Below are 26570 nucleotides of genomic sequence, written 5' to 3' on the forward strand. Positions count from 1 at the left end.
AGGAACTTGAAAAGTGTATTTGGTAGCCTGCATAATTACAATGGATGTCTACATTGAACAAAGTGTCCTGTGCATTAGGTATGCAGAGTCTAACATTTATAAATAAAGAAAAAATTCTTAATATCAATTTGCTTATGAAGAAGAAGGAGACAATTTATCTGGTGTTTAATATTTATAGCTATACTTACAGTGATATTCACTGCACTCTTAAAGAAAATTCAGATCTACTACCTTAAGCAAAGTGGGCTTCAAAAAACTTGATGTCAGACTATACAAATAAAGTATTAGTTGAGGCATGGTAGACTTTATTTTGGCACTTTAACAAATGCTTTATTTTACAGCAGTGGCACAGCATTTGCCAGAAATTTTCTTTTCTTGGCACAGTTATTTCAAGCAGTTATTTTACTAATTGAATTTCACTAAATATTGCACAATAAGATATACCTGTTAAATTCTTACCCTGTTTTTACTTGTTGAACTTGTATGGCTTTGAAAAACTTGCCAGTAAGTATAAGTAATTTAAAAAGCAATATATTAAATATTTTAGTACAGGATAGCGTTTGTTTGTTCCTAAATGACCACTGAATTTGGGACAGCAACAAATACAAGTTATGCAACTCTTATCCAAAGAGCTACCAGATCTTATTTACAATACATCGCCATTTCTGAGAAGCAGTTCAGCTTGACGTCCTGAACACCTATATTTTGGAAATCTCAAAAATAAAAAAAGAGGAGGTTAACAGAGCAGAAGACGAAGCCATTTGTCTGTTACAAAGCATAATATAAGGAGGCAGACTATCGTCTTCTCCACATGCCCCTCAATCCAACACCTATCTGCGGTCTAAGCAACAGAGCCTTTTCTCTTCCACTTGGAATATTTCTTTCTTCTCTTATGAAGATATTCCATTTGTCTGAACTCTTCTGCTGGAGTCTGAGCAGAATAAACCAAAATTCTCCAAAATGCCAGGGAAAAAACAAATTAGAACAACAAATCAAAACTGATATACACAATAAATGAAACCAGGTACTCCTTTGAATTTTACAGTACGGAAAACATTGGCAGGAAGAACAGGTCTGTGTCAATACTGCCATTAAATATAATGCAAAGGTCGAATGACTCATAACTCATACACCAGATGCAAGACTTAAACATTTCCACTTTTCTCAGCAATAAATCTGGTCTGAGGATCAGCCTGACCAACAGTCTTTTTTTTTTTGTCTGGATTTTTAAGATCTACTAGATGTACTCTGTGACATTAAAACACAAGTGAGAAGACATAAAATGAAAAACGTACAAAAGTATATCACAATGGAATCCTCAGTATTAGGCCACATGATTTATTCAGTAGTGTTTATGTTCCCAAATTACAATTATGTCTATCCATGTAAGACTACAAAAGTTACCATTAGAATTGTCTGTGCTTATAAAATACCAACATTTTCTTTTACTGTTATATACTCATTAACACCAGTCTGCGACGAGTTACATATAATCATAGGCACTTCAAAGGCTTTAAAAGACGTTTACAACTTAAATGCATTTTTAAAGAACAAAAATTTAAACCCCTACTTGTACCTTCAAATTGCAAATAATTAACAAATACAGTGGCCATAGAAATCTGCAGCAACTTCTCAAAATACTGTTAGAGTCTTTGGGTTTGCTTAGGTTTGTCAGTAGCTTACTCCAAATCTTCCTTACAGGAGATTTGTTTAGTAAGAATACGACTACACAGTTTGTAGTAATAATCCAATTTTACACATTAATTTGCTGTTACGAATCTCACTGAAGCTACAGGTACGCTGAGAAACAATGCAAAGTGTAAAATTGATATTCTGACACTTAAATTTATACAAAGTGGAGGTTAAAGTTTACATAGCTGAAAAATTACATTTACACTAGAAGTTACTGTTATCTGAATTATCTGAAGACAAACTGCACCGTGACAACTACAAAAAGGCATTTTTTGGAAACAGATAAATTAATGAAATAAAAACTAACTTGTAAGATCAATCTGAGACATGCCAACAAAAATTAAACAACTTTCATTGAACCATAGGATAAAACAATCATTTTCATTATTTTATATTTATGCATAAAGTTTTAAAAATGATTCAGTGAACATCAATGGTTTTATAAAATAATGCTTTGCCACTGTTATTCACAGAACACTGCAAATGTTAAGTTTTAATTTTACATTTTTAAAGGAATACATGAAAAGTTTTAAATACAATGGGATTTTATCATAAAGGTGCCATAATGGCTCTTTAATGAAAAAAAAAAAAAAAATCTTCATTATTCTATGCAAAAGCTTTATTTAAAAAAGTTCAGTGATCTCATAAATAGAGACACTAAATAGGAATTTTATGCATAAAACTCCTTAGTAGGTGCCTTTTGATAGGCAGCACAGGATGGTTTACGTTCACCAAGGTCGTAACTGCCTTCATCCTTCTTTCTCATGCGATATACCAGCAGCAGGATAAGGAAGATTGCAAAAAGAAAACCGATAACTCCACCAGCAATAACAGCTGCAATCAAAGAAACAGAGAGTCACAGTATGCCAGAAAAACAAGTTTAGCACCATGTTTCGTTTTCATCTCACACAATGAGTTTGCCATTACTTTCAAATTACAGAAAAGGGCTCCCATTATGCAACTGTCTTGATTATTTATATCCTGAAATGTATTCTCAGAAAGCATGTTTGTGTTTATGAAGGCAGTCATTTAAAAGGACATTCCACCTACAAGGGAGTGATCCAACAACCCACAGTTCTGTAAAAGTTATTAAAAACTTAGAAAAACCTCAATTAAGAAAGCCACCCATACTGCCAGAACATAAAGTTGCATTCATTTATAATAACATTTAAGTTACTTTCAAACTCATTTTTCAACAGTTAACATTTTCAGTGTTCAAAGAGCTATTTTGTTACACTAGCAAAGAAATGTTTTTTCCCTTTTCTCCATCAGTTTTCACTCTGACTCTAGACTGAAATGAATTTCCTATTGATGAGTAATAGGAGAGAACATTTCATGGAGCTGTTGGAACAGAGGCATTACATTCATCACGCACTTGCAAGCGTGTAGAAAGTATCAACTCCAACTAGACTTCAAGAGCAAACATGCATTTTTCCCCTGATGTGGATATTAAGGCTGTTTCATATTTTGGTGCTCAGAGGAAGATATGGTCCAAAACTGAGTGACCTTCATAGCTCCCAACACCCCCTTTGAGGACACAGGGGAAAAGTACACCTGTAAATACTGTTTGTGTGCCAAAAAAACCTCATACACAGGAAAACCACGTGAAAACATTGGTGGCCTTTGCCTCCCTGGGTTATGCATAGAAACAGACCTTTTGTATCCTAAGGACAGCGCTCATCCATCCCTTTCCATCCACCTATCCCTGCTGTGAGCTCCTCCCAGGCAGTGTCCGTCTGCACCAGATGGACCAGACAGCGATGTGCTCTCAGGAGTGTGGGTGAGAAATACATTTCTGCACTGCAAGCACCAATCCAAACTGCAACTCCCTTTCTGAGCTGTGGAAGCTCCAGATATTCAGCAAGCAGTTATTAAAACTTGCAGGTGTCAAATAAATTAGCAAGACTTCACTATTAAATAACTCCAGAAGATGCCCATCTCATTCTCATCAAATCAACCAATGGCTACCCCCATTAACATGTTTAAGAATCTATCAAGAAAACACAAATGCTGACTTTGCATTATTTGATACGGATCCCCTCTGTTTTCTGTGGTATTTCTGGCAACATGGACCTTGGCAAACACCACCTCACCTGCCAAAACTTCTGTTCTCTGGAAGAGGTTTTCTGAATGCTTCTCGGTGAACACGTCGGAGTCATCCCCTGGCTCATCACTCTTTTTCTTGGCATTTGTCTCAGGCCTTTCCTCTTTATCAATTTCTTCAGGTGACTGTGGCAGAAAAAGGAAAAACAGAACATCGCTTACAGACAAGGCACACCGCAAGTCAGCACAGTCACTGCTTGTCATGGGCAGTCACAAAGCTGTGGCTCCACGTGCGTACTCTACAATACCCACAAACACAACACCTGGGAAGCTTTTGGACCGCAGAAAGCTGTGCTAGACACTGTAACTGGATCTATTTGTCATCACAATGCTGGAATGAAAAACACTACCCACAAGTTTAAAAACCCCAAAAGTATATTTAGCAAACAGCTGTTAAATATTGCCTGTGTTTATCGAGTAATGGCCTCTGAATGAAATAACAGTTCTGAAATTAGCACATCAGGTATGTTACATTCAGATTGCCTTTGAGGGTAACTTAGACAGTATTAACTATGAGGGTAGAAGGAAATACTGAAATAGTAAATGGACCCTGGCAAGTGTTCAAACTACATCCAAACCATACAACATTCTCCTTTGAGAAGGGAAGTTTCATGCAGAATTTTTGAATAATTCTTTGAGAGATGTAAAAAAGGTACAGCTCGGACTCAAAGGTATGATGAGAAATTGCCTTGTATATAATGAGATATTCTTTTTTTGCGTGTCTCTGTGCTTTCATGTGAAATCCAGACGTCTCTATGCAAACTTCCTAGTAGAAATCAAACTGAGCAGCTCAGGATATATATAACAAGCTGCAGGAGCATTAAGTAAGTTTGTGAGGGCTTTTTAATCCATATATATCAAATCAAATTAACATTAAGCCATCAATGGGGTGCAGCAGAACCATTTTAAATCGTGTTGCTCTCCAGCCACGCACCTTTGTTTGTGCAGGCAGCTTGGTCTGCATTTTCACCGTGGTGGTCTCAGCCCTAGATGCATCACTAGTTGTCGGTAACTTTGGAATTGTTCTGGATGTTGTTATCACTGCACTATCATCATCTTCTTCAGCACCTGGAGACAAAAAAGGTGACATTTCATTGACTTGTGAAATTCTTCTAGATCAATTACATTTTTTATTATGACAGCAAGATACGGTTGCTCACACAGCCCACCCTGGGCAAATGGCCTAGATGACAATGTCTGCCAAGATAAAGGTGCAAGTGCAAACAGTGTGCCCCAAACTGCCAGGGGGATATTTGCCCCAAATGATCCCATGAAAGAGGAACAGGGGTCATCAGTCAGATTAAGCAGTAACCAGGAAATTATCATTATATTTTTGAAACAGAAGGAACCAGGCTGAAAAGAAGTATGAAAAAAGTCTAAACGCTTGTAAAGGGGAGAGTCACCCTGGAGTGAAGCAGCAGCTGTCAGGGCTGGTGTGACCCCGTCAGACATGGCCCCATGGGCTCCACCTCCAGCTCTCCCACAGCCACCATGGGGCCACCCCTGGAACCTGCACCCCAGGGGTTTAGGGTCACCTCCTGGGGTGGCAGGAGGTGGTGGGGCCCCAGGATCACAAGGGGCTGGGCGTACCCACATCTCCCACAGCAGGAGTGTGTGGGCAGAGGGTCCTGCACACCCCATGGCCCGAGAGAGTGGGACGTGCATGCTCACAAATCTGTGCGTGCGTGTGGCACACGCAGGGATCAGTTAGAGAAGCGGGCAGGAAATCTGTAGTTGCATGTTACCATTTTTTAAGTGGCTGCTATTGTGGTTATCTGTTGTACTGCTGACATTAAGCCTAAAAGTATAGTCCAATGATTGCCATTTAATTGCATATCATAAATCAATCAACCAATCAACTTCTTTATCCTGACTTAAACTGAACAGTTTTTCCCTGTAAGACATTGCTTCAGTAATGAAATTTCTCCTCTCCAGCAAATCTGTTAAACTCTCAAACATAAAAAACCAAGTAGTTTCTATCTACAGGAAGGCTGCTATTACTTAATGCTTCAGTCACTGGGAATTCACATGTTTTTAAACTCCACATAATTTAGAAGTCTTTTATTCTGAAATAAAGAGTAAGAGGACAGAAAACTCCCTAAAGATGACCTTAAATTTAATTTCCTCTCCATTCAAAGCCCTGCTGGAGTATGAAGGCTCCTTTAGAATAAGACAATGGACAGGTCTAATAAATACCCTGTAGTGATACTGGAAGGAAGAAGACATAGACAAGAAAAAATTATTGCAGGGCCTGAAAGAGGAAAATAATGGATGTATTCTTAGGCCACTCCTTAGGAATCTCAATGTGTTCTGCTCATTACAGACACTGGTTACCCAAGTAACTGTTGGATAATAAATCCAGCACATGTGCATAACAATAATTCCTAACAAATAAAAATATATCCTCTTACAACAGAACAGTATGACTCATTCCAAACTGGCTTTTTATCTTGTTTTTGTAGAGAAAGAAAATAGACTGAAAATATGACTTCAATAACAAAGTTTTGAACTCATGATCAAGGATTATATACATGAGGCATTGAAAGGAAGGGTATTAACAAGACAATAACTAAAGTAACTTCTGTATTGTAGAAAACAAAATTTTGAATAATTAAAAAAGTACTACATTAAAGCTACCAGCACAGTATATTACTGGAAAAACCTTCAGAGATACCAAAATTACAGTGCAACCTCCAGAATAAAGACCTCACAACAAGAATTAGGTATTTTCCTGAAATGCTACTCAAAGATCAAAACCACATCATCCAGCTTCAAAACAGAGGTGAGGAAAGGCATCCAACAGGAAAATCTTTCTGTCTTTGCCTCAAGAGTTTTCTTTGAGAAATAATGGCCCAATGGAGAATTCAGCCTGCTTTACCTTCCAAAGTTCCTCCAAATTACACAAGACTTTCACACTCAAGGAAATTAAAACTGATGATCAGATTGAAGATCTGATAAAACACACTTTGAGAGTAGAGTACTTTCTTCTTTTTATGGAATGATAACTCCCATTTAATCACAACTCCTCCAAATCCTTAAATGCCACCTTCGCTTCAGGCAATAATTGTGTCTGCCACATAAAAAGGTGAGTGCTACAGGTCTGTACCTTTCTGGCTATGGAGGATGCAGATCTCCAGTCTCTCAACAAATGGGTGACTAACCTAACTACTGGACTAGTTGCTATATTTGCACCAAAGGTACCTCTTCTGTATGGCCTCAAGGACATCCTGACAATCCTGATTTAGGGGTACTGGTGGATGAAAAGCTCGACGTGAGCCAGCAATGTGCACTTGCAGCCCAGAAAGCCAACTGTATCCCGGGCTGCATCAAAAGAAGCGTGGCCAGCAGGTTGAGGGAGGTGATTCTGCCTCTCTACTCCAGGCTAGTGAGACCCCACCTGCAGCACTGCGTCCAGCTCTGGAGTCCTCAGCACAAGAAAGACATGGACCTGTTAGAGAGGGTCCAGAGGAGGGCCATGAAAATGATCAGAGGGCTGGAGCACCTCTCCTATGAAGAAAGGCTGAGAGAGTTGGGGCTGTTCAGCCTGGAGAAGAGAGAGCTCCAAGAAGACCTTATTGAGGCTTTTCAATACTTAAAGGGGGCCTGTAAGAAAGATGGGGACAGACATTTTAGCAGGGTCTGTAGTGATAGGACAAGGGGTAATGGCTTTAAACTAAAAGAGGACAGATTTAGACTACATATAAGGAAGAAACCTTTTACAATGACGGTGCTGAAACACTGGAACAGGTTGCCCAGAGAGGTAGTAGAAGCCCCATCCCTGGAAACATTCAAGATCAGGCTGGAAAGGGCTCTGAGCAACCTGCTCTAGTTGAAGATGTGCCTGCTCATTGCGGGGCAGTTGGACTAGATGACCTTTAAAACTCCCTTCCAACCCGAAGCATTCTATGATTCTAAAAACACTGGGGCACTTATTATTTAGGCCTGATTCAGGTAATGCCTCAGGCACATCCCCATAGCTCCTGCCTTCTAATTATCTTTATCTAGACAGGTCTCTGCTTGGCATGGAGTAGGTCTAAACAAGGGGAAGGCATTTCCCTTGCTAAAATGACAGTAGTATTCTCAGAATTACCCCCAAAATAGGACTGAGGGATCAAAAAAAACCTCTCTAATGCTCTCCAGAACATAGCAATAGCATTTTACATAATATCAGGTCCCCTAAAAGGAAACAAAAAAAGAAGAAAAAAAAAGAGATAGCTACCCTCCTCCCTGAATCCAAACCAAATTGGAAAGAAAAAACCTAGAGAGTGTCTTGAGCTTAACTTCCAACCAGGTTCTTAAAAGGAATACTGTGAAATGGTCAGGGTATAAGAGCTTACTTCTTCCTCTTGAAAATATCACTGTATCTTTAGATGGCTCTGGATTAGGCTAGCTTGGGTGACCATGCTGGGTTTTAACAGCCTTGAGTCCCTCTACAAATAGATACTGCCCTCTCAGTGAGGGCATCACAAAACACCTGCAGTAATTAAATCCAGACCCATCTCTGTGGTAAAGAGCTGAGCACTCTCAACCACCACAAACTATCTTTTATCCACTTCAACTTCTTCAGGATGCCCAACTGTTGATTTCATAGTGGTCAAAATAGCTCTAAATTGTGCTGCAGTGTCAGAAATACCTAATATAGACCTCATTGATGTGTCTATTAGCTGCCCCTTGGATGAAGGGAACACATTTTCTTTCACACTCTTGGTGCTTGAGGAAACTTGTCAGGAAAGAAAGACTGTGCCAGCTTAAACCATTGTATGCTACTAAAAGCCCATGGTAGTTAGCACTCTTACTCGCAAAGCAGCCAGTGATTAACTGTTGCTACCAAACAAATCTGGTCATTTCACTCTATCTTTTAGCATCATGTTTGTTTGCTGTTGCACGTCACACTCTGGGAGTACTACCACCGCAAGCAAACTTGTCATAAAGCGGGCACACATACGGTCACCATCTCTTTCACACCTTCCATCTCTATCATCAATGTGGCACATACCAGAATGACATATTTTCAGCTGGCTTATCTCACTCCTATTCACAAGAAAAGCCCCCAACACAATCCTTAATCCTGAGGCAACCAGAGATGACACCGATAATATTAGTGCCCCATCAGGGAACTGCAGCTGAAATAAAAGGGGATAGTGCAAGGATGTTGTGTCTCTGTAACTCTCACATGAGGAGGGGAAAAAAACCCAACAAAACTAGAAGAAAATAAAAGGGAGAGTACTAACTATACTGAAGTATACTGAAGATTCTGTCCAGCACAACAAAAACACACTTTCAAACAGCACCACAGTAGGTTTTTATGTTAGAGGACCTGGAGAACCAGGCAGTCAATGTCATGAAGCATGCTTGGGGCTGGTGTAACAGGTAGACAGAAGAATCCCTTGCTCCAAGCCAATCTGAAAGGCACGTGAGCGGGACCGTAGGAAACAGGAAAATGAATACTTGCTGCGTTACTGCACCACAGTAGGTGAAGCACACCAGGACAGGGTGTGTTGCCGCATCTGGCGTGCCTGCCAGGCACACTGCCACCAGGGCCAGGAGCATCCAGTGTCAGACATGGCCCCTGTGCCAACCCCTGGTCAGCAGCTGGGAGAGCGCCTGTGCCTCCCCACCTAGAGCCATGGTCCCGAGCCCACCCACTACCCATCACCCAGCCCCACACCACACTGCCACCAAATACCCAAACCGCCTTCCAGCCTTGGAGCATAACTTGCCCTTAGCTGAGGAGCCAAAGCAGATCTGCTTGTGTGCTTTTTGGAGAAGCTCCAGTCCCATCATCATAACTTTCTTCCAAGAACAGTCCCCAGTCACAGTGTCAGTCTGGACCTAGCTAATCCTGAGCTAACCTTCTCAACTCGAGCTGCTATTGACTGAGAAATACTAGGTTGGGGGAAGAGAAGAAGGGGAAGGAAAACCTGCACCAGATTCTGGTATGTATTGCATAGACTTGTCTACCAGGAGTAACTTAGGAGAAGACACAAGAATCAGACAGTTTTCCAAAGAACATGTAGATAAAACTAATAGAGATGGTGGTTTTCCTTAACATCAGGGTAGTAATGCTGCTTAGCAGTTACTTCTAGGTACCTGCAAGATCAGGGCTGAGTTTTATGCCAGCAGAAAAAGCAGCAGTACTTATAAAAGCATTTCAGGTTGTTGTGTTTGGTTTGCGTGGCAAGGTTTTGGCAAGGGGCAGGGGGCACAGGGGTGGCTTCTGTGAGAAGCTGCCAGAAGCTTCCCTCAGGTCCCCTAGAGCCAATGCCAGCCAGCTCCAAGATGGACCCGCTGCTGGCCAAGGCCGAGTCTATCAGTGACGGTGGTAGCACCTCTGTGATAACATATTTAAGAAGGGGAAGAAAAAAAACCTGAGCAATGGCAGCTGGAGAGAGGAGTGAGAATATGTGAGAGAAAAGAACTCTGCAGACACCAAGGTCAGGGAAGAAGGAGGGGCAGGAGGTGCTCTAGGCACCAGAGAACAGATTCCTCTGCAGCCTGTGGTAAAGACCATGGTGAGGCAGGCTGTCCCCCTGCAGCCCATGGAGGTCCATGGTGGAGCAAATATCCACTCGCAGCCTGTGGAGGACCCCACACCAGAGCAGATGGATGCCTGAAGGAGGCTGTGACCCTGTGGGAAACCCACACTTCTGGCAGGACCTGTGGCCTCACGGAGAGAGGAGCCCACGCTGGAGCAGGTTTGCTGGCAGGACTTGTGATCCCGTGCAGGACTCGCACTGGAACAGTCCATTCCCGAAGGACTGCACCCCATGGCAAGGACCCAGGCTGGAGCAGTTTATGAAGAACTGCAGCCCATGGAATGGACTCACATTGTAGAAGTCCACGGAGGACTGTCTCCTATGAGAGGTACCCCATGCTGGAGCAGGGGAAGAGTGTTATGAGTCCTTCCCCTGAGAAGGAAGGAGTAGCAGAAACAACATGTGATGAGCTGACCACAACCCCTATTCCCCATCTCCTTGTTCTGCTGGGAGCGAAGAGGTAGAGAAATCAGGAGAAAAGTTAAGCCAAATAAGAAGGGAGGGGTCAGGGGAAGGTGTTTTTAAGGCTTGGTTTTATTTCTCATTATCCTATTCCGATTTGATTGGTAATTTAAATTAATTTTTTTTAAATTATTTTTTTTCCCCAAGTTGAGTCTGTTTTGCCCATGACAGAAACGGATGAGTGATCTTTCCCTGTCCTTTTAACCCACAAGCCTTTCATTATATTTTCTCTCCCCTGTTCAGCTGAGGAGGGGAAATGATAGAGTGGCATCCAGCCAGGCTCAACCCACCACAGGTGTATATAGGCAGGGAAACATTTTTTATTCTTTTATTTATTATGCAATATACAAATACCTGCACTAAAAAGAGTGATGACAGACTGAGGCACCTCCTCAGAAATGGAGACGGCAAGAAGGAAACAATGGACTAAATTCACTATGGACTTTCTGCTGTTGGTACAGGACAATGAGGAAACAGGCATGGCTCCTTCAGAAACTGATGACCAATGGATTCAGACTGAACACTTGGGCAAATGCACAACAGTAGCTGAATGTAAATGAAGACTAAAGAGGTTATGAAAGGAAAGGAAAGAAAAAAAAAAGAACACCATCACCTTCTTTTTTTTTTCCTTAGAAAAAGCCCTCAGCCAGTTTCTAGTCTGAAATGTGTCACACTTACAGTGACATTTGTCCACACTAATGCTGCTTGTAGAACCTGCAAGGGCATTAATGGTGGTGCTGACAGCTCCTGTTTATTTCCATAGGCCTGGTGGCAGCTAACAATTTTCAGACCAAGGAAAGGAGTCAGCATGTTGTCATCTTGTATCTGTTTACTTAGAGTGGAATTACATATCAACAAAACCACTCTTGAGTGGGAAGGCTCTTCCTGCTAGGAACACTACATCACTGAGTAGAGAGAGACACATTCAACATAGTATGAGGAAAATTGACCATTTGTACATCTGCAGGATACTTCCTACTTCATAAAATGGAAATAGCAGCAAGTACAGGATGACTAGGGTGCAGGGGATGCTAAATTTGCCTCCCTCTTGAGATTTTTTTCATCTGAAAAACCTCAGCTGTGGCTCATAAGGTAACAGACAAGGTGCTACAAGAAGGGGAATTAAAAATTCACAAGTATATAGAAACATCACAAGACAGATTACAAAAAGTGCAATAACAAACAAATAAGTAGCACATTGGAAAAATGAATGGGATTTTGACAACAGCTCAGCAAACACTCACAACAATAATGAAATTCATCTTCCAGAACTACCATAAAATCCTGCACTTAACTTTTAATGGTTAGAGCCTCCCAGCTAGTCTAGAAGATACTCCACAAAGAGGCTTACTAAGATAAACGATTAATGAGGTTTCACTGACAATTTTTTGAAAAATTATGAACTAGCTACATGCCTCTAATAAGTGTTTAAGTCTGAGAACTCAGTATGTTATGTTTAAGTATTTCTTTATTCACTACACAGATGTAATAACCTCAGAGAAAACTGATGTTTTTGGCAGTACCTAGACTTCTATATTGAAAAGAACAACAAAAAAGGAATGGACAGCATGTTTACGTGAACCTGAATGCCTGTAAGAGAAAACAAGTTTGCTGCTGCCCTGTTTTCCTACAGACTACTAAATTAGCATCATGCTATGGGAGAACTAAGCTTCCTCTAATCTTTATTTATAAGCTCCAGAGAGATCTACACCAAAACCAGAGGGACAGCAGAGCGATGCAGTGAAATGATGCAACTAAGGAGTAAGAGAAAAGAGTAGAAAGTTAATATTTAGAACCTAGCCTGCAGGGATATTCAGTGCTCTGTAAACAGAGAGGGAAGCATTCATGGTACTCGCTTAAAGTACCGTCTCCAGCTTATAAAGAAAACTACACAGTTTTTCCTCAAATAATTGCATTACTTCTTAAACTTTTTAAAAGTAAATTGTGACATGTTTTCTCACCTGAACCTGACCCAGAGGAATAATCATCATCATCAATTGGATAGACGCCTGATGCTTCTTCAACAGAGCTGTTGTCAAGGTATAAATCTTTATCAGAGGTCACATCCGCTCTCTGGAAAACAGATAAGAGGGAATGGTTAAAAAGATAACAGTCCTCCAGTGTAGCAGTCTCTTAATCTTTGCTCCTATTTCCAAAGCGGATGATGGCACACTGAATACTTTATGCAACACATTCATCTAAGATGTTAAAGAAATTTGTAAAAAATTATAGCATAAAAAATAATCCAAGGCTGCAAAATAAACACTAAGAAATCACCCAATCCTTAGGAAGCAAACCCTCTTCAAATCACACTTCACCTCATTAAATGCATGAATGAATAAATAGGATTTGCAGTATACTCTGCAGAGCCTTTGAAACAGGAAAGAAGCAAATCCCAGGATTGAAGCCCTCTGTCAAGATCTCAAATATACAAATCTACAGGCTGTCACATGAGATCTCTCATTTGATCTCAAATGGGAAGCAACAAAAGCACGTATCAAAAACCATCTCAGAGGTATATTGAGCCAAACCTCACAGAACTCTTTACAAGTTAGAACAAACAGCTGGGACTACAGCATACAAATGTTTCCAAAACAGTGCTGTTGATTAAGGACAGTGACACTTCCAGCCAGATCAGACAGCACACCTCCAAAACTGTAGTCAGGCAAGACAGTCCAGTTCCTAAATGAATCCATCTTTCCTAAAATTTAGCTGTAGTTGCAACAGGCTAACAGTTGGCTTCCTGTGACTTTCACCATATTTTTATATCTGCAAGTACTTCCTCACTAAAGAAAGATTCTTCTAAAATGAGCTGATAATAGAGCAAGGTATCTATCAGTCTTCCTTTTAGATTGGCAATTCAGGCTTTGAAAGATTAGAAACTGTCTTCCTCCATGGTAGCTTGAGTTTTCTCAACAGAACATAAACCACCTTATGGGAGCTGTATATCTTTGCTGACTGAGAAGGTACCTGCTCCTGTTACCACTATTACTTTTACCAGTATTTCTGTGAACGTCTGTTTGCCATGACTTATTGAAAAAAGTTGCAAACGGAGTTTTAAGTCAAAAAGCTAAATACCAAAATGCATCTGTTCTGTATCTCATATAAGCCCCCAAACCTGCTGCTCTGAGTCCCAAGGGGTTCCACCTTATATTTTACTGCATGGCACTGATTGTCCATTTTATTCTGCCCAACGTTCACTGTAGCTTTCCTAAAGGGGTACCACACTGTGAAAAGGGTAACTCCTGTATGCAAAGACCCACATCTGACTCGCCACGGCATTTTCTCTTCCCTAGAGGTCTAAAAAATATTGTTGAAGACACTTGTGACTTTTTTTTTTTTAATGAGGTTTTTGGCAACAAATTCCTGTTCTAAGTTTCTTCACAGCAGAAAACTGCTCTTCAGTTTGATCTACAATAAAAAAACGGTTCTTCATAGATAGCAGAAAGGCTATCCCAATTATTAGAGTATTTCAGAGTAAAAGACCTTTGCACTAGGGGTACCTAACACTTCTCTGAACAGCTCCGAACTAAAACAGTATTACTCTTGTTTTTCTTCTACAGAGGAAAAGAAAAACAACATGATACTTGGTCAAAGTCTACTCTTGCTACAGCAGCTTTTACCTGTGGGATATGCGGGGTAAAAAAAGCCCTGTTTTTAAGACAGGTTTACAAAATGCCTGCTCTCTGCTGCTGCTGCTGCTGCTGCTAGTTCTCACGGTCTGCCTGGAACTGGCTGCAGTCCAAAGCAGAAATTCAAGACTATGTCTGGTCACCATCAAATGACTTAATTCCTTTAAAAGATGTCTCCAAAGGAAGGCCTGAAGTACCTCGGTAGGTGTAGAGGTGGTATTGTAATTATCAAGCAGCTGAGACTGTTTCCGTATAGGAAAACAACTCCCCTGTCATGGGACAAATATCCTGCTGTTGCTCAGGCTGCCACAATGAACAAGCCACTTCACCCCATTTTACTTTCAGCCATAATTGTGGTACAAAACAGCCCACTCCTCAACATCAGGCAGGAAAAAACAAAACATATTTAAAAGGAAATGCAGGTGGCTGCCCATGAGTATAGAAAGGGCATACAATATTCAAAAGGTATCTGATGTACTAAGTATTACTCAATGCCAAGCTGGGAAAAAAATTTTACAACCTACCTGGAGAAACTTCCTAACAATGGAAATTGCCAATAGCATTTGGCAACGGCTGAGAAACAGTCCGAGTTTGCAAACGTTAGTGAATGAAAATTAGTCTGCATGAGAACAGAAGGATCACATATCCGTGCCCAGAATTTTTAGTGTTGAATAAAAATATGAGTTTACCAATCAATTTATTCCCTAAGCCATTTCCCTTTTCTGTCTGTACCAGGAGCAAATTTCGTAGAATTCAAACAAATAAACAAAAACCCCAAACAATCCCCCCACTCCAAACAAAAAACCCTGTGTTTTTTTGCTCTTTCCAGCCTCACAGGAGCCAGAGAAGACAGAAATGACCCCTGACAGCTCTTCTAAAGATTCAATTTCTGTAAGACAGCTGAGCAGCTAACCCAACTCAGCCCAAGCTGCAAGTTCCTGGTCAACAAGGCTCCCCACCATCATATTCACTCCCCTTCTTTCGATGAATTATGGTTTTTCAGCTGACAAAAGCTTTCATTTCTAGCTATGCTGAGATGTGCTTAAGATTTCAACCAGCTGAAAACAGAGGAACAGAAACCAAAGAAAAGCCTGGGTGGTTTTCAGCAGCAATTTGAGCCTCCATTGTATTTCATTCTGGGGATGCAAAGGATACAATGTGAAACATTATTTAATATATAGTATTGTGGATGGCACAACTCAACCACAATGAGAAAACTATTCCCCAGAGTTTTATAGATCCAGTACAAGATTTACTATAGGGAGAAATATATGGAACAGTGAACCTCAAATGCATTCAGATCAGACATCAAGCTCCATCTGAGGAAGATGCTCTGCAGTTTCTCTGGCCAGAGCCCCTCACTTCAACCCATTTCCAGTACAAATGATTCTCATCTAGTGGAACACAAACATCCTCTCAATACAAAGGCACAGAGAAGCATACGCTATCTTGAAAATCCCCAGGCATTTGCACAGATAAATGCTTCGCACTGTCCCCAAACAGACTCTCCTTGCAAGCTGGCTGGTAGACTTGAGGTAGGGGCACCCCCTCTACACCCACAATTTGCACCTCTTTTCCTAGTTGCTGAGAAGCACGTCACTGCCTTAGGACACTTGGAATGAAAATTGCCTTAAGGTAAGAAAAGCCCAACAGTTAACAAAATATGCACAGATATTAAAAATATTTCCATGAAGATTAAGCTTAGGAAAGTGAGAGACAGTTAATGAAAACAAAAGAATACTTCAAGATGCTTAAGTGAGTACCAAGCACTGAAGTCATGCTTTGCCCTTTTATGCTATGTAAAAATAAATTTGGTTTAATATTTCTTCTAGAAATGTTTTCTCGCTTGTCAGCTGGGAATCCATGGGGGCCCATGGACCACTTCCAGGGTGTTCACAAAAGATAAGTTGGAAAAACAAGTCTGATGTCAGTAGTCTTGGACAGAGAAAGGTCTGTACTAGCACTTCAATACAGTAGTAGGGAAAATAAAAAAGTTTGCAAAGTCTAACTCCATAAACCTATCTGTGGTTATTACGAGGGCCAAATATTTAACGGACTATTTCCTATGGCTAACAATTGAAATGAGGGCCCTTATGTCACTTTTATGTAACAGCCTTATTGTCAGATCTATTAAAATGGCAGGAACACCAGGCAAGGATGTCTCTGTTATCAGTCCTTTAATCTGTCCCTGAAGCCACAAAAGCTGCTTGTTACCTCTTGACAGAGATGGCATTCTCGTCCATCACTGCTATCCCACTTACGTTTTTATTCCAAGAATATAATGCTGCAAAATCCAGTGACCTAAATACTTCACATGCTACATGCCAATGATCACTGATTCCTGTCTAGTTATTGACTACACTGGCATAAATCTAAATCCCATGGATGTAGTGTAGATTAGCACTCATTAAGTACTAAATAAAGGATATTCCCATACCAGTCATACATTGAATTTGAAATCTCAAAGTCTTTATTTTTCTAAAGCTTATATTTTAAATTATTTTTATTTTAAAAAATTTAGATAATCCAGGACATATTTAAAAAAAAAACAGTTCTGACACTAAATGAGAGAGGAAAGAAAGCAAAAAAGTTTTTTCTGACTCATCATCTCATGAAAAGCATAAATCATTTATCAAAATTACAATGGCAAAATATTGAAAACAATCTTCAGACAATAGAAGGGTTTGGGAAAGGATGGCACACTTCATTTTAAAAAAAAGAACAAAGTGCCCTGTAACAGTCATTCCTTTTTCCAGTGCTGCTGTTACAGTCAGTCCTCCCATTACGTAGGGATGATTAAGACATTAAAGACTTTATGCCATGTGGATGAAGCCAAGAAAGCTGGTGTGAGGAGCCGTGAAGAAGTAATGTCTACCATGGCTGTCGTAGCTGTTTGAAACTCAGATGGAAGAGTGACAAGGAACTGACATATGGAAGGAAACGTTTTATTACTAACAGATGCACTCAAATTTCTGTTCTCTGCCTTTTTGGGTATATGTATGGGACAGAGAATTTGAGGTTTGGAGCTGGGTTACTAATGGTACATTGCCTCCCTTCTTCCCCAGATGGAAGTCTTTTAGATGTAACCTGTTTAGTATGCACAGAACCAGAGACTAATATTTTTAAAGTGATGTTATATCCCAAATATCTAAGCCAGAAGGCTCTGAAAATTTCCAAGCATTACAGCTGTTGACTAGGTGGAGATCTTATGCATAAGAAGGAAAAAGAAAACAGACTTTCCTCTTCTATTAACTGACCATGCTGTTCTATCAGTGCTTGTATAAAGGCGTGTTCAGCTGGTGAGTCTGAGTTCATGAAGTGATGAATTCTTTGTATACACTGCATTTTTGGAAAGCTAACTACCTGAATGCATTCAGCTACAGCCTGAAGGCCATTGCAGAGACTCCCACTGAAGGCAAGAGAAAAGGCAGTTGTGTGAAGAAGCTGTATTTCTCCCTAAGCTTCTTGCAAAAGGAACTATGATCTGCCACTCAACAAGAGTCAGTCCTAACAGACCTCAGCATTGCTGACCCCAAAGCTGGCAGCTGTCTTGCTATCATTGCTCACCATTTCTTTGTTTTCCTTGCTAACACCATGACAGCTATTCCACCAGTGAGACTGTCCCCGTCCCCCCAAAAAACCTCTACGGTAGAAAACTTGAAAAATCACATTTACACCTCAAAACACTAGATTTTCCTAAAGAAACATGCTAACCAGAAAAGCAGCCACCTTCCATTTCTCATCATGTTACTGGTTCTCAGAGATGAGCCTCTGCTGGCTCTGACAGTGCTCATGGACCTCCTTCAGCCTGTGCACCCCTATGCTGCCCGCAGGTACCCTGCTACAAACACGTAAATTTGAAGGAGGATTTTATGTTACAAGGCATGTTTACCACTCTTCGTTTTATTACAGATACCTGCCTTTGCTTTCACTGCTACATCTTACAGCCGGGAAGGAGAGAGGAGAGAGAGGAGAGAGAGGAGAGAGGAGAGAGGAGAGAGAGGGAGAGAGAGAAGTAATATATAAATATATATTGTGTATACTAAATATATATATTCTCTTCGTTTTATTACAGATCCCTGCCTTTCCTTTCACTGCTACATCTTACAGCCGGGAAGGAGAGGGGAGAGGAGAGAGGAGAGAGGAGAGAGGAGAGAGGAGAGAGGAGAGAGAGAGTCCCCACTATTTCCTTCCAAGGTGGTGGTGGCCACTTTTAATGACTCGCAGGCCGAACTCTTGCCAGCAAACCCCACTTCATTGCACTGTGCCAACTGCAGTAGGGCCTTCGGCAGAAGTGGTGGTGGGAGGCATGGTGGTGGGTGGTTGCAGGATTTTTTGAGAAATAAGACGCTAATAATTAATGACATAACTTAAGCACAACACTCTAAGAACTCCGCATTTTCTTCCTTGGGAAAACCATATTGCTTGCATAACGGTGCTGTTAGTGGAGCAGGTACTTGGGCATAGGAGAGCTGCCCTATACCACAGTCTGGGTAACTGTGATCACAGCAAAAATATTCTTTCCATAACAGGCCCCAGGTTGAATTTTGCAAGTTTGAGAGCAAGGGTTTCATACAGAAGCCAACATCTGCATTGCTCATTTCCCCCAAATAATTTTGCCATGGCTACCATTTCCCAGTTTACCTTGGAACAGCTTAAAACGTGCCAAGCACTCCCCACAGCTGCTGCCTTTCTGTGCCAGTCCCCCCGCTCATCCACAGGCCCAATGTGAAAGTCAGCCTTGCGATGGGAACTGACCAGACCTAATCTGCAAAAGCCACCACCTCCCCCACTGCTGGCTTTGGCCAATTAAATAACAAGCTTTGATTGCCATGACTCATTCTGGATGGCTCATTTCCAAAGACATTTTTAAAATTACCTTAAACGACTGTCCTGGTTTTGCTAGGATAGAGTTAATTTTCTTTTTAGTAGTTAGAATTGCTGTATTTTAGGTTCAGTGTAGGACTTGTTATGAGAAGAACGCTGATAAAAGTACTAATGTTGCTGCTGGAGCTCAAGGCCACCGTGTTTGGCTGTTCTACAGCTGCATTAGGACTGGGAGGGAGAAGTGTAGTGAATAGCAAAGCCCAAAACTGGCATTTGGATGTGTCAAAGATATTCCATATCATACCACATCATGTTTAGTATACTATCCAGGGCTGACCGGAAAGGGGGGTATTCTCTAGAGAATCACTCTGGCTCGTTTTTCTGGGATTGCGATTTCGGTTTCGGGGTTCCTTTTCACTCCTCCGTGATCGTTATCAGCAGGTGTACTCTGCATCACTCATATATATATAGAGAGTTGCTATCATTATTGCTCTTATTATTATTATTTTAATTTTGTTTTTACTCTAATTATTAAATTGTTCTTATCTCAACCTGCAAGTCTCCTCACCTTTAACCCTTCAATTCTCTCCCCAGTTCCCTGGGTGGAGTGGGAAGGGGCAGGACTGCAAGTGGCTGTGTCTTGTTTGGCTGCCCGCTAAGTTAAATTATCACACCGACGTTTGCTGCCCTTCTTAAGGTAAGGATGGAAGAGGAAACTGGCTTCGTACAGGTGTCCCTACTAGCACTGTAAGCTGGGTGTTTGCCCGTGGGGATGGCGCTGGTGCCGGCAGCAGCACGGCAGGCTGAGACCCTGTCTGGTGCAGCGCAGAGCCGCTGCCACGGCTAGAGCACATGCCAGAAAGATTATTCACGCTCCTTGTACCTCATGTAGAAGAACTTCCTGATGCTGCACAAAACTATAGCTTTAGGCCTCCAATCTCTCATGACAGATAAAGAAAGGGTTTGACCCCTCATGCCTGCTGAGGAAAGGCGGAGAGCCCAAAATAAACACAAGCACTGCAAACTGCTTCTAGTACTGCTAGAATTCAACAATGGAGGAGTCTACCAAAAGAGCTGATTTACAGAGATTGCCTCATGTCAGAGACAAGAGTCAAAATACCCTGGCTTTTAAGATGTGCACAGTCTGTTACGCCAGACTAATTACCAAAACAGAGGCGTATTTGACAGGGACAGCATTAACAAAACAACTCTTGCTGGTGTCAGGCATTTCAGCAGTCTATGTCATGGTTTGCACTAAAGAAAGCACACGGCATCAGAGGGAAACGCTCAGAGGGAACCGCTCCAAGGCAAAGAGCCCCCCAGGGTAAGGAGACACTAACAAGCCACCACCATGTCAGCTACTGTTCACTTACAGCCACGTACTAAAGGAATTATTGTGCTGCAGTTGCTAGATTTAAGTTCACACTCTTCACGAAGCCATAGAAACTCGTGTGCCTGTTTTTTAACAGTGCCTTAACAAATACTCTCTAATGTGTAATTAGATGCCGTACGGTACAATATGTGATAACAGAACTTAAAATGATAACAGGAGAACTTGTTCAAGCTTATTTGACTTCCCCTCCCTCCCCCCCATTATAAAGGCTCACAGATCTGTGTAGCAGGTCTTTGGCTTGCTTACAGTTTTGGAGCTGAGGCTTGTCCTGCCTTGAGGAGAAAGATAAATGTCCTCTAAAGTTCTCACCTGTTTGAGATTAAATTCCAAAGGAATAAGCTTCTATCTTTCCACTTCTTTTCAGAGTCTGACTTCCAGTTGTGCATCATTTATGTACTAGATGCACACAGAGACCAAACTTCAGTCTATTAACCTAATCCCTTCTCCAGAAACTGTGTTGCCTGGGGTGGGACAGAGGTTGCTGTATGAAGATGCAGGAGGGAGGTGAGCAAGCACAGCAGCAAGATCAGGCAGGGCTTTCTATCCTTTCTATGCACAATTACCAACGGCACAATTTGTGATGAAGGACAGATCAAACAACTTGCTCCGTGTTCTCCAGCTACAACAGATATTTAGTAAATAAACAAAAAGAGATCCTCATCAGTTACCCAACAGTCCTCCTAGGCTATCCAACCAGGCTATTCAACTAGGCTCAAGCCCACGTGAAGCAGTATCAAAGGACTGCTAGCTGAGCAAGACCATGTCTGCCCCTACAAAAGATGCCCTCATCATCTACCCTGCAGAAGATACCTACATCTTCATGCAGTTATGCAAAATTTTCTGGAATAACAAACCTTTACTTCTGTGGATCTCTTCACTGCTATACTTGAGTGAAGAGCAGTTCTTCACCTGGGCAGAGTTTCCTCAGAAGTCATCCCACAGCCTCATCTCACAACTCAGTAAGTAAAAGCTACCTGGATCACAGGATATGAAACCACAGCATTTTATTTCCTTTCTCCAGCAATGAAAATTTCCTACAGTTCTACAGCAATTCATGCCAAAAGCCCACGCTTAAGGGGGCATCAGCCCTGTTGGTCCTTTCCCAGACCTACAGCCAAGGAGCTGCATGGTCAGATCAACTCCACATAGGCTACAGGTTAGGACTAAGGGACCTTCCTAACCCAATGACCACATAAACTTACTTCAACTCAAAAATGGTTACTTAGGAATGACAGAGGGGTAGGGCAACTCTGATATGCCAACCCAAGCAAACAGGGCTGCTATGCTGTTTAAGTGAACAGCCTGATTTGACATTTTATCACATTCCCTGACTCTGCACCAACAGGTCTTTCTCTCTTTGTATACAAAACCCAGAATTGAACACTGCAGTTTAGTTGTCTCCTTTACCTTGAAAACTTCAAGACTGCTTAAGATCAGGGTACAGTACACAGCAATTCTTGTTTCCCGTGTAAAAGCAGAAGTTTAACACCAAAGTTTCCCCGGGAATCCCAAAATTGAAAGATTCAAAGTCATTTCAGCTTTTGTGCCAAGCCATCAATCAGTGCAAAGAACAGTTTATTCTTCAACTCTTTGACGTACACACAATACAACAGGGAAACTATGTTAGAAGGGCTACAGCTGAATCAGTGCCACTCCAGACTGAAATATTACAGGGCAATATGCAGGCAAAACAGCGTCAGAAGCCAGCAGCCAGCAATGTGCATCACGGATTTATTTATCTCAACTAGCATAGCAATTTTCTGCACGTTTTCCAAAAAGCACCCGCTGGTTTCACCACAAATAGGATCAAAACCACCATGCAAATTGTTGTCACAGCTCAAAATGCTAATCAGTTTTTTAAGGACACATCAGCCCATATGCAGACAGGTTAAATTTAAGGCACAGCCGTGACCAAAAAGCTAAATGTGCTCTTTTGAAAATGCTGAATGAAGAGGTTAGCCTGTCTTTGAATCACCAGCCACAAGCCTGACAGTAACGGGAGATGCAGGTAGCTTTTGGCATAAAGGTCATAATACCTACACGTACCTGCCCCTGTCAGTGCTTTTTAAATCTAACACTCCCTGGCTCTTCCAGAGACACCTCCCCTCTCCTTTCATGCTTTACTGATCCTTTTTCCTAATCAATCAGAAGAACTAACACTTATATTTTGTTCCCTCCTCTTGAGGATGCGGATGAATGATTAAAGCTGCCAGGGTAACCTCTTTGGCATGCATGCCAATAACTCGCCACCTAATAGCCTTTCCTCTGCCTCGCTGCCCTGGCCCACTGGTGATTACTGCAATCCCTTGAAGTGGTCAAATTGCAGGGCAGCCCCCATGGAAACCTATTTGGAGCTGTTCGAGCTCATATGAAAGAATGATGTTTTTAATACAGATTGTTCTTTTTAAAGCCCTACAAAAGCAGCTGTAATCAGTCGTAGTGGGAGCACTGCAAACCTCCACCCATTTCAAAAGCTCCGTATTGATTCCTTTCCAGTCCATGGATTTCAACAAAATAACCCCATGTGAGGAACCCAGAATCAACTAATATGAAGTCATTTAAATTAAGATATTTTTGCCATTAGTAGCAAGCATTGGCAATAACCTGTCTCAATCAATTACATTCCTTTTGCATAAACAGAGAAATTACATCTGAACCAACTATATTATTAAAGTTACACTAAGCACCAATTAAATATTACTAGCAAAGGGTACATATGGCAACTGAAGTTTGTCAAAGGTGAGGAGGAATCAGACTTCACAGCTTAAGGAGTGAGCATTTCCAATTCTTGAATGCACAATCTCTTACTCAATAGGGACTCAATGAAAAACAAGGTCCACAAATCTCTCAGTGGACACTTCTGTTTGCCACCTACAGCCACCAGACTCCTGGTGACATCTCACCAAAGCTCCCCACAGGTGGGAAAACAGCCCCTGGTAGATCTGAAATCTGTTTTGATCTTTCTAAAATTGTGTACTATTGTAGCAATTAGCTGAAGGAACTTCCCTCCCTCCCCCCAGCACACGCAACCTGTTGCAGAAGAGGGTCATAAAACTGCTCTAAATGAAGAGATATCCTGGATCCTCTAGAACTGAGATGAAGGCTGGTGGTAACACATTCGTATCCCAGGTTCACTAGACTCCTACTTAAGGAAAGTAGAGTTCAAATAAGTTTTAAGTATGCTTAAATGAAACACCTTTATACCAGCACTCCCAGTTTCATTACAACAGAATATGCAGGCTGTGCACTCAACGTGAGAGGAAAGAATCATCCTTTAAACAAATATCTTAAAAAAAACCCCAACAAACAAACAAATCTGAAATCACCATCTTTGTACTACTTCGGGTCCTGACAGAGATTATGTTCTGCTCAAAACTGAACTGCAGATCAACGTGAACTTTGCATTAGCCAGCAGAACATGCTGCATGTGCCACTTTCTTTCTCCAGTCCATGAAAATGATCACAACTTCATTTACCCACGTAACTACTTCCAACTTTTTGGGTGATGGCTGGAAGCATAGAGCTAGGGGATCAGTTTGTCCTCTGACAGGAAAAGCACTGGTAAATCCAAAACTTGTTTAAATTAGGCCAGAAGTCATAATATCTGTGGCTAAAAGGATAAATGGCATCACTGTTACTCTTTCCACTGGTATAGTCTTCTCAGACAGAGACAGCAAACACAGAAAGCATTGAGAGACCAGGTACATCCTTGTGAGATACCTCTTTGTATCCCAGATCTACAAACAGTAAGACAACAAAGATTACTTTATTGCTGTTCCCAGGTGCCAACTAGTCTAACACCCACTCATCTCACTGGTCTACAAGATTAAGTTGTTGGATTCAGCACTCTGATCCTGTGTTACTTAACTGAATTTTTCCTACAAAGGCTCGGTGTTCATATCCTCTTTGATGCATACAAAGATAAGAAACAAGTTTACTTCATATGGGATAAAACATCACTCCAATAATTTCTACTATAAAAGCAGTTGAGTGAAATCAGAGATAGGGCGGCTTGTACATGGCTTCAGGAGCAGTCTTCTGTCTGGTATGCTGCCCTTCAGGCACGACTGCCCTCCTTCCACCAGGGAGAAGGAACTGGTGCACCACCAACGCAAGCCCGCCTGACTCCCCAGCCAAAGATGACAGACAGGTTGGGCTGGGGATGGGGGGGACACAACACCCTGCCTGCAGCACCAGCCAACTTCCTAAGCAGGTGGGGCCGAAACAAGAAGGAAACTCCTGCCCTCCCTCCATCTGACTCTCCTGGCAGCTCCCTGGAGCTTGCCGTGCAGCATTGGGCTGGGCAAGGGAACCAAGGGGACAGCTTGTTCTGAAGACAAATAACAGACCAGGGTTGCATTCAGCAGCTAGGTGGACATACTAAAAACCACTAAAAGAGAATTTGAACTATGTTGTTAGGAATTTCTCCCCACAGTTTGGCAGCTGGCTGACCCCATATCAACCGTACAGCAAGAGAAAATGAGGCTGAGCCTCGGTGCAGCAGTCTGATGTGAGCCTCCGTACCAGCTGTAAGACACTTCTGCACCTCCTAACAATGCATGTGCATTCATATTCCTGAGAACCACCACCTAACATATGTCTGCTCTTCAAAAAACCCACAACATACGTAGAAATCATCAAGCTGAAACCACACAGTATAAGGTACACTAAAATAAAAGAGCTACTCCACAAGCAGTGGAAAGGCTAACACCTGATTTTCTACAGAGGTTCCCCTCCCCACCACAATCCCAGCTCAGGCCCCTTTCCCCTGCCCTCCTCCCTCCCTGTGAGTAGTGGACGTGGATGGGGCAGAACATGGATCAAACAACTCTGAAGATGACCATATAGGAATGTCTCAACATAAAGGTTTCAAATGGAATTACATAAGGGACCACCTTCAAACTGCATGTTACAATTTCTGGATTTAAAGCACAGTCAAGAAAACTGCTGCTTTAACTGAAGGATTAGTGAACTGCTAACATAATCTCTCCCAGTTATCATGAGTGGCTACCTTTAATGAAAACTGGGTGAAATAAGCTTCATATTGATTACCTTCAGCTGATGTTTTAAAAATAATGTCACATAAAACTACTACCAAAAAGAATTACATTCATAATGAAGGTAGGGATAAATTACACTGTATTTGCTGAATTAGCTTCCTTTGATTTAAAGGAAAGCAAGCCAGGTAAATTGTTTCACAGCATTTTTATCAATCATAGATCTGACTTAAGAGTAAAATACAACAAAGACTCTTAATGGTATTAAATATCTTTTAACAAAGAAAAAACTCTTTCTTTCTAGCATTCATACTTTAAATCCGAGTTCTGCTGAAGGGAACAAAGATTTCAGTATTTCTATAGCCAAGCTCCAAATCTTCATAAAACTGTCCCAGCACCATCAATACAAGGTTAGCAGCACTCTACAATCTTTACTGCCTTATCAACGGTCTAAAGCTTTTAAAAATCCATATGCCTACAAAACCTCCTGGAGCTGTTACATATTGAGAATTTCACAGCATTATTGACCTGGGCAGCCTCTTTATCCTCAGTAAGTTATTTTAAGCAACTTTCTGCCAGCAAGCAAGTCTCTTTGTTAGGCTTTGTCTGTATTATTGCTAAAGCACTGCTTATAATACAGCACAAAACACTGAGGAACTATGCAGAAACCAGAAAGCGGTCTGTCAAGTTCCCCTTTTATTTCTTTTTTTCTCCACTTATCTGGTATGCTTCTAATATCCTACAGATCACTGCCCTGCTGCCAGGAATCTGACTACGCACCTAAGCCACCTCCTGAGAGGGAGCAATGTGAATGCACAGCAGACAAAACAGACCAAATCCACGTATTTTCAGGACCACCCTATTTAACTTGCACACTTTCTTTTGCCTTATTGGCACTGTTTTATCTATCTATATATACACATATATA

The 26570-nt window shown here is 41.5% G+C and overlaps 1 protein-coding gene across 1 annotated transcript in view; it reads right to left on the reverse strand.

The window, feature by feature from the left end:
- Positions 1 to 282: 282 nt before the first annotated feature.
- SDC2 (syndecan 2) overlaps positions 283 to 26570 on the reverse strand; it is a 62491-nt gene continuing 36203 nt past the window's right edge. The window contains exons 3-6 of the mRNA XM_029083660.1: positions 12755 to 12866; positions 4730 to 4863; positions 3786 to 3921; positions 283 to 2526 (exon numbers count right to left, since the gene is read on the reverse strand). Of these exons, the coding sequence (XP_028939493.1) occupies positions 2363 to 2526; positions 3786 to 3921; positions 4730 to 4863; positions 12755 to 12866 (546 nt within the window). The 3' untranslated portion in view covers positions 283 to 2362. The remainder of the gene's footprint in view (positions 2527 to 3785; positions 3922 to 4729; positions 4864 to 12754; positions 12867 to 26570) is intronic.

This window comes from Antrostomus carolinensis, unplaced genomic scaffold (genome assembly GCF_000700745.2).
Source record: "Antrostomus carolinensis isolate BGI_N321 unplaced genomic scaffold, ASM70074v2 scaffold11462, whole genome shotgun sequence".
In the NCBI taxonomy this organism is placed as follows: domain Eukaryota; kingdom Metazoa; phylum Chordata; class Aves; order Caprimulgiformes; family Caprimulgidae; genus Antrostomus; species Antrostomus carolinensis.